At 36.5% G+C, this 12,956-nt stretch overlaps 1 protein-coding gene across 6 annotated transcripts in view; it reads right to left on the reverse strand.

Moving 5' to 3' along the window:
* Positions 1-12,956, reverse strand: part of HERC1 (HECT and RLD domain containing E3 ubiquitin protein ligase family member 1) — a 144,221-nt gene that overhangs the window by 92,694 nt on the left and 38,571 nt on the right. For all 6 annotated transcript variants that reach the window (XM_044230730.1, XM_044230733.1, XM_044230732.1 and 3 more), the window contains exons 18-23: positions 11,061-11,234; positions 9,117-9,231; positions 8,908-9,028; positions 6,275-6,446; positions 3,629-3,941; positions 3,036-3,156 (exon numbers count right to left, since the gene is read on the reverse strand). In XM_044230730.1, the coding sequence (XP_044086665.1) occupies positions 3,036-3,156; positions 3,629-3,941; positions 6,275-6,446; positions 8,908-9,028; positions 9,117-9,231; positions 11,061-11,234 (1,016 nt within the window). The remainder of the gene's footprint in view (positions 1-3,035; positions 3,157-3,628; positions 3,942-6,274; positions 6,447-8,907; positions 9,029-9,116; positions 9,232-11,060; positions 11,235-12,956) is intronic.

Here is a 12,956-nt window from a genome sequence, read left to right on the forward strand (position 1 = left end):
AAAGAAGCAAGGGCTCAGAAAAGTTAAGTGTCTTGCCCTAGGTGAAAATCAATAGTAAATCATAAGCCTATTGGGACTATGTCCGATTTCATTGTTTGTTTTCTAAAAGTATGTTGCTTTAACTACATCTATCCTCATCTTTCATCTTTTCATTTCAATGGGAATAAATTATCAATATTTTACTATGCTTTGCATATTATAAAAGATATCGGGGCAATACAACAAACCAAGACCTTCTAAGAGGTTTACTGGAAAGAAATACTAATAATACAGAAATAAGTCCAAAATGAGACAACCCATTAGTGGTTCATTAGAGGTACTAACAAACTGCTATGGAAATAACATGGAGACTCACTGTGAACAACATAATTTTGGAAAAGCTTTCTGGAAGAGTTGACATTTTGGCCAGTTCTTAAGAGAGAGTTAGGATCCCCCACCAATAAAATCCAGGAAAAGAACACTTAAGACAAACAGTGCTTGAGCAGAAACTCAAGAGTATGTTTGGGGTCTGGGAGGTAGACTACCACACCAAAAATGCACATTACCACAGGGGTAACTAGCCAAAGGCAGGGAGGAAATATCTTCCAGAATCTCTGATTTCTGGGTAGGCAGTAGAGAGTCACTGAGTTTTTTTAGTACGAGGGTAGCATGAGGGCAGGTGTTGTTCCTGTGTGCATTTTCAAGAGCTCTAACTCTGGGAACTGTGTCTAAGGAGAGGAATTGAAAAAAAGTAGGGAGATCAGTTTGAAAACTACCAGTCCCAAGCAAAAGTAACAAAGACCTGAATGAAAGAGCAGAAAAGACAGAACGGGTGCTGAAATTTTACCAAAATAGGTTAGATGGCAATTCAGTCATTAAAAAAACAAAGCAGGAACGCCTGGGTGGCTCAGTTCATTAAGCTGCTGCCTTCAGCTCAGGTCATGATCCCAGAGTCCTGGGATCAAGTACTGCAATAGGTTCCTTGCTCAGCAGGGAGCCTGCTTCTCTCTCTGCCTCTACCTGCTTGTGAATACTCTCTCTCTCTCTCTCTCTGACAAATAAATAAATAAAATCTTTAAAAACAAACAAACAAAAACAAGAAAACAAAGCAAATCAAGACAATTTAGTGATTGCCTACTATGTACCAGGTACTAAAGGTGTTTCTAACATAGCAGCAAATAAAAGAGCAAAACTCCTCCTCAAAGAGCTTATATTCTTATGTAGGATAACAAAAACTGATGAATATATATAATAAATTATGTTAGGTACTGGAGGAGGAGGGGGGACACAAAACAACAAAAAAACCCAGGAAGGTCAGGTGGACAGGTAATGAATACATGGAAAGGAGGGCAAACTGCAATTATAGAGGTAGGCCTCACTGAAAAAGTAACATCAGAATGAAAAGCTGAAGTGAGGGTATTAGCCAGGCAGACAAAAGTATTCTAGTGGGAAGAAAGAGCTGGGTAAAGGCCCTAAGGAGAAGTTGTGTGGTATGTTCACAAAAAGGTCAAGAGGCCACTGTGGCAGAGGGAGAGTCCTCACTCGAGAAGGACAGTAGTAGAAGAGAACAAAATGACAGTGGGGCCAGCAAATGCAGTCTTATAGGCCCTTGTAAGGCTTCTGAGCTGAGAAAAAGTGAAGTCATTGGAGGTTTGAGAAGAGAAGGGACATGATCTGTGTTATAAAATTATGTTGGCGGGGGAGACTATGTAATGAGACTGATCAGATTGGGAAAAAAAAAATCTCAGAGGCTATAAGACTGGGAACATGAACTGCGAACACAGAGATACAAATGGTAATAAAGAATAAAAGGAAGAAAACAAACAAAAACATCATGATACAATGAAACCTGCTTAAAGACACTGTTGGGCTTTCCTTAGAAAATGAATCTTTTATGCTTAGAAGTTTCTTTTAAACAACAGCTTTCTGTTCATGTAGCCCTTTATACCTTTCCAAAATATTTTCATATGCATCATCTCAATTCACACAACAGAGAAATTTCAGAGCTAAAAATGGAGCTTATAGACCACTGAATCCAAAAAACAAGTTTCTGTTTGAACTGCTGTGTGACATGACCATAGTCTCACAGCTCCTCAGAAGTAGAATCAAGGCCAGAAGCCAAGTCTCAAACATTGCCATAAATACAACAGACACTAATGATCTAACACAATTCTCTGGAACACCAAGGCCCAGAGAAGTCAAGTAACACATATGGATTATTCACATACAAGACAGAGGAACAGCCAAACTGAAAATCCAGCTATGAACTCCAAGTCCAAAGCTACTCAAATAGGAGCAATCTCTTAAAGACAGTTTTCACAGTATAATTTACCTATCACACTATAGTATACTTAACTTCTTACTTCTTAGGTAAATTACCATCTTGCCTGCAGTCTAGGTCCTGAAGCTTTTTGGGTAGATAACTGGGAGGTACTGAAAGATTTTAAGTAGAGGAGATATAAAAAGACATGTGAAATGTGAAAAATGGGCACAAAACAAGAGACTGAGATGCTTCTGGAGTTGTCCAAGCAAAAGAGGAGGTAAGTTTGAAACAGAACAGTGGCAAAAGAGATGGAAATGGCATATGAGAAATATATTAAGGGTAACATTTTCAAGACTTGACTAACTGAAGTGTAGGGAGTGTGGGAGTTTGCAAAGATGAGAAAATGAGTAAAAGCATGAATCCTGGGTAGTTAATAATACCACCTACTAAGATAGGGAATATAATAAGACAAGAAGATTTGAAAGAAAGATGAATTTATTTTTAGATAGATTAAGATTGGGGTAACCTCACTCAGGTGGAATGTCCATCAAGGAATCAGATATATGAATCTGGAGTTTAGGAAGAAGTCAAAGCTAAAGGTAGAAATCTGAGAGTCATTAACATATAGGTGGTAAATATCTATGCAATATAGTTACCTTATTTCTCTTAAAAGTTCTTTTTTAAAAAGCTCTTTTATGTCAAGACAAACACATATTACTTACTGTCAACAAAGTCTTATGTACCTATACCCTGAAAACAAAAATCCCTCTTTACTAAAACTAGGTATACCTACCAGTGCATAACCCTCTTCATCTGATTCAGGCTGAGACAAATCAGATTCACTCCTCGATTTGATCAGTCTATAATTTGGACTTGCGTGGACTAGCCGGCTCTCTGCAGTAAGACTTTCACTCCTGTCTCACAGGCACAAAGAGAAGTTTTTCAATTTGGGACTGTTAGTTAACATAAAATTGAATGGAACTAGCAGCATAGAGATAATACACAAACAGTGAGGAGTAATTCTATTTGTCAATGGGAAATCGTGACTCTTGTGTAAGCACAAAACCTTTTACAATTACATCAAAATAACTTGCACGCCACTGAATTGCAGAGATGCAAATAAATTCATGTTTGTCAACTACTGCTGTTTGTATGTATGAAAAATTGTGCCTCATTTAATCAGAAATGTATGTTCCAGATTGAATCAGTATCTCTCTTTAAATTACTTTAATACATTAACACATTATTTCACCCTACTCAATTTGTATTTCCTCCTCCATGTCTCTATTAATTTCAGAGACCACTATGACTTCGAGAATAAAGTATTTCAATGCATAATGTAACAAAGGGGGTTGAATAACATTTTAAGCTTCTAGTCAGTCCCACCTGGTCATAAGTCCACCCCCTTCAGAGGCACTTGTTGAAGGCTGCTGCAACTGTCCTTCTTCCTTTCGCTTCTGAAGCTCATCAATCACAGGACTTACTCCTAATATTAACAGGGCACACCGATGGATCACAGAGTTGCAGGCAGCAGTGTATACATCCTGACCCTCAGGAAGGTCTGTGCTGACCCTTCGCTCTTGCTGAGACTGAGGAGGTGGATCATCAGCTCGAGCCCCAGACCCTGCCCCACTGTTCATTCTATCTCGATCTCGGCTACGAGCTACTTCACGGGCTGAGAGGAAACACTGAAAGATTTCTGTAACATGCAACACAAAAACAAGGTCTTAACACATGGGGAGAGAAGAGCAAAGAAAATAACAATAAAAATAGTCATAAAGTTTGGATCAAAACTTACTGAAAGAGGGAAAAATTATTTTTTAGACACTAAATACAGAGAGTTACCAAGTTAAAATTATCTTAAATACATGTAAAATATTAAACTTTTCACCAAAAATTATAATAGGAAATACAAATGCCTTTACAGAATTTAGATTTGATTTATTCTATTTCTACTCTTATTAATGAGTCAGACCAGTACTTTCCAAAGCGTGGCCCCAGACCAGAAGCATCAACATTATCTGGGTACTTGTTAGAAATGCAAATTACTAGGCCTATCCCAACCCTTCTGAATCAGAAACTGTAGGCACGGGGCCAGCAATCTGTGTTTTAACAGATCTTCCAGCTAATTCTGAGGTTCACTAAAGTTTCAAAACTACTGGGTAAGATAAAAATAACTACATATTTCTGAAATGTTCGTGACCTTGGTATGAAAAATGTCAGGTTACAAAAGAAACATAAAATTTAAGTTGCATTAGTTATGAAAAGCCCCCTTTCCCTTCAGAAGTCTATAGAATTCCCAACATCTACATTTTGCTGTATCTCAAACACATTTTTAAAAAGTACAACCTCTAAAGTTCTTTGCTAAAACTGTGTATGGTTATAATATACAGTCAAAATTGCCTCTAGACTCAAGTGGCATCACCAAGAATGTCTATCTGATATCAACCCTTCCCAATTCACAAGTGTAAAAAGTCACTGATTTTATTAAGGTTCTGATGCAGTAGTAGATACTCCACAATAGGAATGTTTTGCTCAAATTTGGAGTGAAAACAGTATTCTTATTGGGAACCCAAGGAGAAAAGTTGGGAAAATACTAGATTCATTTGTTCATACCAAAGTACAAACTTCAAAAATGGACTTTATATGTGTATTTTATAGAATTATTAATAGCATTATTTTCATACGCTGTTTTTAGAGTCTCTTATTTCTGCAAAAATCACAGCAACAAACTCAAGAGTACAAAGCTGGAAATCATTTAAAGTAATTAAGAGAATGGTCACTGGAATTTGGGGGTAGATCTCATTCTATCTAGTTCCAGCTGCTAATAATAGTGGCCGCATGCACATAATTTTGTCTCCTTTAACCTCAGCCTGCCCACCTTTAAAATAGGCTAAGTGTTAGAGTGCATCTCACTAGACTATTGTCAGGATTATCAGCTAATCTACGAGAAGCATTTGACCCAGTGTTCAGTGGATAACATAGGTGCTCAAAAACCACAGCTAGTTTTAAAAATTACAACTCTGTGGATGACTACTACACTTTCTTTACTATAATTAAGGGTTATATTTTGCTACTGTGTTTTACCCTTTGGACTTTACTTTCCAGAATTTCTAAACTAAGTTTTAACTGCAAAAGTTCTTTCAGCCTAGGTTTTTAAGATATAATTATTTTCCCTCCCCATCTCCAATCCCCTTTTTCCTTGTTTTTTGTTTTTGTTTTTGTTTTTTTCCCGTGGTTTTTGGGTTTGGGCCACCTCAAATCATTTTTAGAAGTATGCAGAACACAAATTGATAATAAAATAAGTGTCAAATTGATACATATAGACAATCCTAATACCAAATGTATAGCTAGCCATAATATTTTAACTTACAAAGTTAAGTACACATTTTAATTTGAAAAAGCCAAATCACTCAAAAGAGACTAACAAGTGTTTAAAAACATGGATATTTCATCTTAAACATCTAAATGATTATGTTTAAAAATTATCTGTTACCTTGGAATATACAAGTATGAAAAGTATTATTCACTCAGCCAATAGTCTCACGTATATTCTTGCTCTCTACTGACAATGGCTGTAGTTAGATGGTGAAATTTATAATTTTAAGAAGTGTAACATATAAAAAGTAATAGGCTCGCCTAGTAAATGCAGAAAGGGCCTCTCTTCCTCACCACACAGAGGTTGGCCAAGCCTATGGACAAACTGCTAACCTCGAAAACAAACTCTAAATGACCTTATCCAATCACTCATGGGCATCACTTTATGCGTAAGACTTAGTGGAACAGTTATTATTTCTAAAAGCCTACTTTCAGAGCTTTTCAGCCCTAAACATGCAATATAATAGCTTCAAAAGGTAACTAGCACAGTTTTAAGAGCTGAAACATTAACTAATGTAAACTGAGATCACCAGTAGAATATCAGATCCTTTTAGAAAAACCATAGAGAAATTTTTGCCTTTCTCTTTTCCAGTTAGTTCCCCTAACATGAAGAATGCCACAAGTGTATCTGTGAAGGAAGAAGGGTGTACTCACTGCCAGCTGTCATCACTTCATGTTCCCGTTCTTCTTCTTCATCTTCTGGCTCGGGATGCCCCTCTTCCCGGTCTCGCTCAGCCTGTTCTTCCATTTCAGCTTCTTCATCAATGGTCCGGGTAAATGAATGCTCCTGAGGATCAACATCTGCAGAGTCTTGGTTTTCTGAGATCTTAGAGAAATAATCAAAGCTACATTGGATATTTTTTTCAAAAACTTGGAAAACTTTATTAAAACTTGACTTTTTTTATACTACTACTAATATCACTAACGCATGAATTTTACTACAAAAACCCAAAAGATACACTGGATAAATCTGAAAGTTTAGAAAGAATGTATGTACACCAAATAGGTACAGAGACACCTATATGCCCTCCTATCCCCAGTATATTGATTAGAATGTCATGTTATAAGTTGATTCAAATTTATTCAGTTATAAAATCCTACAGAGCTACAACTTAAAATGGATTGAGTGTAAAACCAAGCTAAAAGGAAATTTAAAAACATGAATTTTTATACCATCCAATCTCCCTCAAGCTGTGTATGTTATTTTATTACTCTGTATAAATGTTTTAACAATTCTAATTTAAAACAGTATTTTTTTAAACTTTTTTTTTTTGGTGAGAACATTTAACTTTACTCTCTAAGCAAATTTCGGTTATACAAACAGTACTGTTTTTAAGGTTTTTTTTCTTTGTTTTACCCTAAAGAAATCAAAAGTAAGAAATCTGATAAGGACAATGTTAATTTTATTTCCCACAGTGGTTCAGCTACTGGACAGAGTCCTTACAAAAGATATTAAGAGCCTCAGGGACGCCTAGGTAGCTCAGTCATTGGGTATCTGCCTTTGGCTGGGATCATCCCAGCATCCTGGGATCATGCCTCATATCAGGCTCCTTCCTCAGCAGGGAGTCTGCTTCTCCCTCTCTAGATCCTCCATGCTTATGTTCCCTCTCTCACTATCTGTCATAAATAAATACAATATTTTAAAAAAAGATATGAGGAGCCTCAGAATCACCTCCCCCATAAATTTTAGTATAAAGTAAAAGTGAAAATTTTTATTTAATTTTTATTTAATGCATAACAAATGCATAAATAAATAATAAATTCAATGCATAATAAATATTTTGTGATTGAAAGCCAGGAAACAACCTGAGAATTTCATAGAGCCATCAGACTCATACTCAAACAATGTATAAGTCACTTATCCCTATAATATGAAGTTTCAAATCCAGGCCTCAACAAAATGGCAAATTAATACATTTCATGGACATTCAAGGTCACTAACAAATAGATCCATTAAATCAGTGCATGACAAAAGAATACTATAATACAAATGCAGAGAAAGAGTTTGTTTTTTAAAATCTAAGATCTCAATAACAGTATAAAGCATCTAATGTATGAAGTTTTAAAGTAAGCCTTTCTGAAGGTGATGTATTATCCAGGCTTATAATTACAGGATCATGTTATCAGGACTACCAAGCACTTTAAAAATCACCTATTTTTGTTGCAGGAATAACTTCTGGAGCATTCTTCTCTTTCTTTCTTTCTTTTTTTTTTTTTCCTAGAGAGATAGAGCATGCACGAGAGAGCAAGCAGGGTGAGGGGTAGAGTGGGGGAGGGGGTGTGGAGAGAGAGAATCTGAAGCAGGCTCCACACCCAGTGTGGAGCCCCACACTGGGCTCAATCTCACAACCTTAAGATCAAGACCTGAGCTGATAACAAGAATCAGACTTAACTCACTGAACCACTCAGGCACCCCACTTCTGGAGCAGTGTTAAATCCTTTTTTAAAAGATTTTATTTATTTATTTATTTATTTATTTATTTGAGAGAATGAGAGAGAGAGAGCACAAGCTGACAAGGGGGGGGTCAGGGCAGAGGGAGAAGCAGGCTCCCCATCGAGGAGGGAGCCCGATGTGGGACTCAATCCCAGGACCCTGGAATCATATCACTTGAGCTGAAGGCAGATGCTTAACTAACTGCGCCACTCAGGCATCCCTCAATCTTAACCATCAGTGGTAGACAACTCTAATTATGAGAAGGCTCTCTTCCTTATATTCAGCTATCAGTGATACCCCATTCAATTGTGACCCTTTGGTACTACCCTATACCCTCTGGTACAAGAAACAAACTTACTTCCTCTTCTACAGGGAGGCTTTATTTTTAAGGCAAATATCAATTCACTCCCTTTTTCATTTCCCTAGGCTAAACATTTTTGACACATCCATTTCTTACAGAAGATGACTTTCAGACCTTTCACCAATCCAAGGTAGCTTTTGTTAATGTCCCTCATAAATTATAGCACCCCAAATTAAATATGATAATTCAAATATAGTCCAATCAACATAAAATAAATAATATTTCATATGCCTTACACAACTCTACTTGTTATTACTTATATAGCCTGAATATACAAACTTTCTTAGCAGCCATGTCACTTGATAAATGTGGGTTAAATAACCCCCAAATCTTTTGCTTATCTAATTTCTTCACTATATAAAGAAGTATGTACTCAATATTTTATCGAGCATCTGCAATAATCAAGGCACGTTTTTTCCGTCACATAAACCAATTTGGAGCTATACCTCACAGCCTGCAGAAAAACAGAAATTAACTGATTTCCAACTTTACCCATCTGTCTCGTGATGATGACCTGGTCTGAATAAGTTCAAGGTTCTTGCAAGCAAGTAAACGACTTCGAACTTTGTACACACAACGGTACACTTCTGATAAGCTTTTACCAGGTTGATATCTAAATAAAGAACCAAAATAGAAAAGTTACCTAATTTCTAACATCATGAGAGCAAATATTTGTCTGAGGATAGTTTTAAGTTACTTGCCGGCTTTCTCCACATGCTTGGCTAAGTAAATTTGTGTGTTTCAGAAGCGCTGCAAGAACAAATCTAGATACAGTGTCCAAGAGTGACTCATTACTTAAAGTTGCACTGTCCCAATCTGAAAACAAAAATGATGCATTGACATTTTAAAGGACTCAGAAAACAGTTCAGAATAATTTTAATCACTTTAGTAATCCAACATCCAAATGATATCATTTTCCTAAACGTTATTTAACAGATGTACCTACTAGATGTTCCTTGTGCTAGGGACCTAGCAGCTAACAAATCTAAGTCTCTGATCTCACAGAATTTCTTTTCTAGCTGGGGCCAATAAGTACAAAAATTAGTGTGACAGCAAAGTACCATCACAGAGAGACAAATAAAGAGAAAAATATAAAAAACAGAGAGAAAAATAAAGCAGTGTGGAATTACTATTTTATATAGGCTGGTTTGCAAAGATCTTGGATAAGATACAGGTGGGCAGAGATGTAGATGAAGTCAGGGAAGGTGCCATACAGAAACAGTGTCCCCTCAGAAAAAAATAGTATAGAGGCCCTGAGGTAGATTCAAGGAGGTCACTGTGGCTGGAACAAAGGGTACATTCACAAGTGGTAGGAGACATTAGAAAGTTTGCAAGAGACCAGATCATATAGGCCTTGCAGGCCACTGCAGGTCCTTTATAGATTTTACTCTTGAGGTAACTGGGCAGCACCTCAGAAGGCTTTGAACAAAGACACAGTATGATCTGACTCGTGTTTTAAAAGGCAGACTTTGACTGCTGAGTGGTAAACTGGACAGGGACAGCAACAGCAGTACTGGAGTGATTCAGGTGAGAAACAATGGCGTCTCAGACCAAAGCAATAGCAGCAGAAGTGGTGAGAAGTGGTCAGATTCCAAATGTGTTTTAAAGGTAGAGTTGACAGGATTTGTTGATTGATCAGATGTGCGAGTAAGAGAAAAGCCAAAGTTGACTAGAAACGTACTTAGAATGTTGTTGGCATTTACTGAGACAGGAAGAACGCTTCAGGAAAACAAGGAGCTGAATTGAGGAGTATGGTTTTGAGCACTATCTATTAAAGCATCCTTATGGAGATACTGAGTAAACTAGTCAAGAGAGAACATATCTGGTATCTGAGGCCATGAAGTAGATATTATGAACATTATAATGAAATGAATTAGGTAAGAAATCAAAACATTTGGACACAGATGAGTACTTGCAATAGAAAACCAAAATCACAGCATTAGATAATAAGAAATAGGTGGGTGTTTTCTTTAATTCCATGTTAGCATACTAGTACTGTATTTTAAAAATGTAGTATATTCGGTAGATTCCAAATGGGTGTAGGAGGTTTATTGTCTGCTAAACTCTTGTTAATTTGACAGATTTACCATGCTACTTAAAAATAAAGCCAAACAAACAGAAAACACCCATAGAAAATATCAAGCCCCAAGTTAAGTTTTGTTCTTAATCCTTCTTAAATCTCCTATCTCAGATAAAATTTTACATCTTGGTTTTCCAGTCATTTCTGTATGCTTAGGGAAAAAACTAAACTCAGACTTACCTATTTTATAAGCAAAAAAAAAAAAAAAAAAAACAACCAAACAACAAACAAATCCTGACAATATAAACATGTCTGATTAAACAAGACTCTTAAACTAGACCCATTTATACTGCAGGTAACACTTCAGTAAAATGTTTGCCTCTGGATTTGTCTTTTATATAAATCTGTTTTCCCACAGTAGGTTTGCTTAAAGTGGGATACATACCTAGACTATTTTCCACAAAGAGGAAGAAGAAATTTACATTTAATGTTATTTGTAAAATGCTTTTTCCTATAAAAAAGTAATAGAGTGATTCCTGTGTTTCCTGCTTACACATATTACGTATCTATTAGTCAGTATTCTAAGCTATCTCCATATTTACCAACTCCGTCCTCTTCATCTTACCTTTACTAACAGCATAATCCTGCATGCTGATCCAAAGGCTTCGCGCAGGCTCTTTTGAACAACCCAATGCCAAGTCTACATACACAGCAATTTCAGGCCGCAGTTTGTAATCAAAAGGCTTCTGTTCTTCATTGCCTGAAAGAGCTACTTCTAACAGGCAACTCATACATTTATCTAAAAATAATTATTCAAGTGACCAATTTTAAGCCTGAACAATTTTGGTACTACAAATAAAATCTTATCACTTTTACTTAATCCATATTTAATAATACATTTCAAACCATTTTAAGAAGATGTACAAAGATAAAGTCCTTTAACATTTCTCAGTGAGAGGTAATATCACCATCCCATCAATCCCCTCCAGGATGTGTGACCAAACGTAACCCCCTGGGAGTTCTGGCATTCTGGTAAGCAAGCACCAGGGAAGCTACATGTCCTATGTTTGAAGCACAGGTCTGGAGAACTCTTCTGTTCAAACTGGAATGAAAAACATGGCACCACTGGGAAAGAGACTAGACAAGAACTTTTTCCTTTTTCTAGACTTAAGGGAAAATAATCAGTTAAGTATGACTCAAGAGAGAGTGAAGATATCATAACAGTTTCTCTACTGATATTTACATTTGTTCAAGTAGTTCCTGACTTTTTAATGGGACATTTTGGCATTCAGAATTCATGTTCCATCACAAAAAAATAGCCAATTGATAGGATTGGGGGTTAATACCGAAAGTCAATTTAACCTTTAATATAACTGAATTATCCTATATATACAATTTTACAAAGGACAATACACTTTTCCTAATACATGCAAGTATTTCAACATAAAATGAAACACTTTAATAGCTTCATGATTTTATAATTTTAAAAACTGAAAGATAACATTCAAACTGAAATTTATTTTATTCATACTAAAGTCCAGTTAATTGACTGAAGTAAGTACACAGAAATATGAGGAAGGCAGACATAAAGATACTTTCATCCTCAAGAGGACATTTGTGATATCCCAGAACTAAAAACTGACAGCACTGGAACCATGTTCACAATGTTAAACATTCCTTGAAAAACCATTTTACTTTTCTTAATATAACTGTATCTTAAGTGCCAGTCTAGCATTCAAAAACCATGGCCAGAATCACTCACTGGTTCATAAATGAAATGATGAATATATGCTCTCTATTTGGAAAAGGAGGAAAATCTTCAGCAGCTCTTCCCACTCCCACACCCCAACCCTCTAAACCCAAAGCAGAATATGTGCTTTTTGTCTTAGTTACTATTTTTTGTTTTCCCTCTCGATTGAGATTCTCTTAGATTAAGATTTCTCTTGGACTTTCCTTTTTGGGCATTCTCTGAGTCTCTTTCTCTCATCAGAGGAACAATGAATTTTCAGTCAATAAGACCACATGGGCTATCTAATCTTCTCCTTATTTTATGGACCAACATTACAGACCCCGGGAGATTAAAGGGCCAATCATAAATAACACAACCAGATCATCTGTTCAAGAACTGGAGAAATCTTCATGTTCAGACATTCTGAGAGCTAGCCTAGCAGCAAAGAAGACAAACGGGAGATGAGGCAAAAAAGAGAAATCCAAAGGCAACATAAATAGGGAGGAAAAAAACAGGGAGAAAAAAATACGGAAACATACAAGGTGATATCAGCATGAAAGTAGGATACGCAGGGAGGAGAAGGGATTGCCACTCACATCTGGGAGGTGTCTGAAAACTGAACACTGGGAAGTCATGATAACCTTAGAGAGCTTTACACTCTATAAAGCACTTTCATAACCTCCAAACCCCAGAAAACAAGGAATCAAACATATTCCCGTTTTTATAAGTTAAATGACTTGCCCCAAATGAGCAATAAATGACAGGGTGGGACCAGACCTACACTGCCCTAGT

The sequence above is a fragment of the Neovison vison genome, chromosome 13 (assembly GCF_020171115.1).
Source record: "Neovison vison isolate M4711 chromosome 13, ASM_NN_V1, whole genome shotgun sequence".
Lineage (NCBI taxonomy): Eukaryota > Metazoa > Chordata > Mammalia > Carnivora > Mustelidae > Neogale > Neogale vison.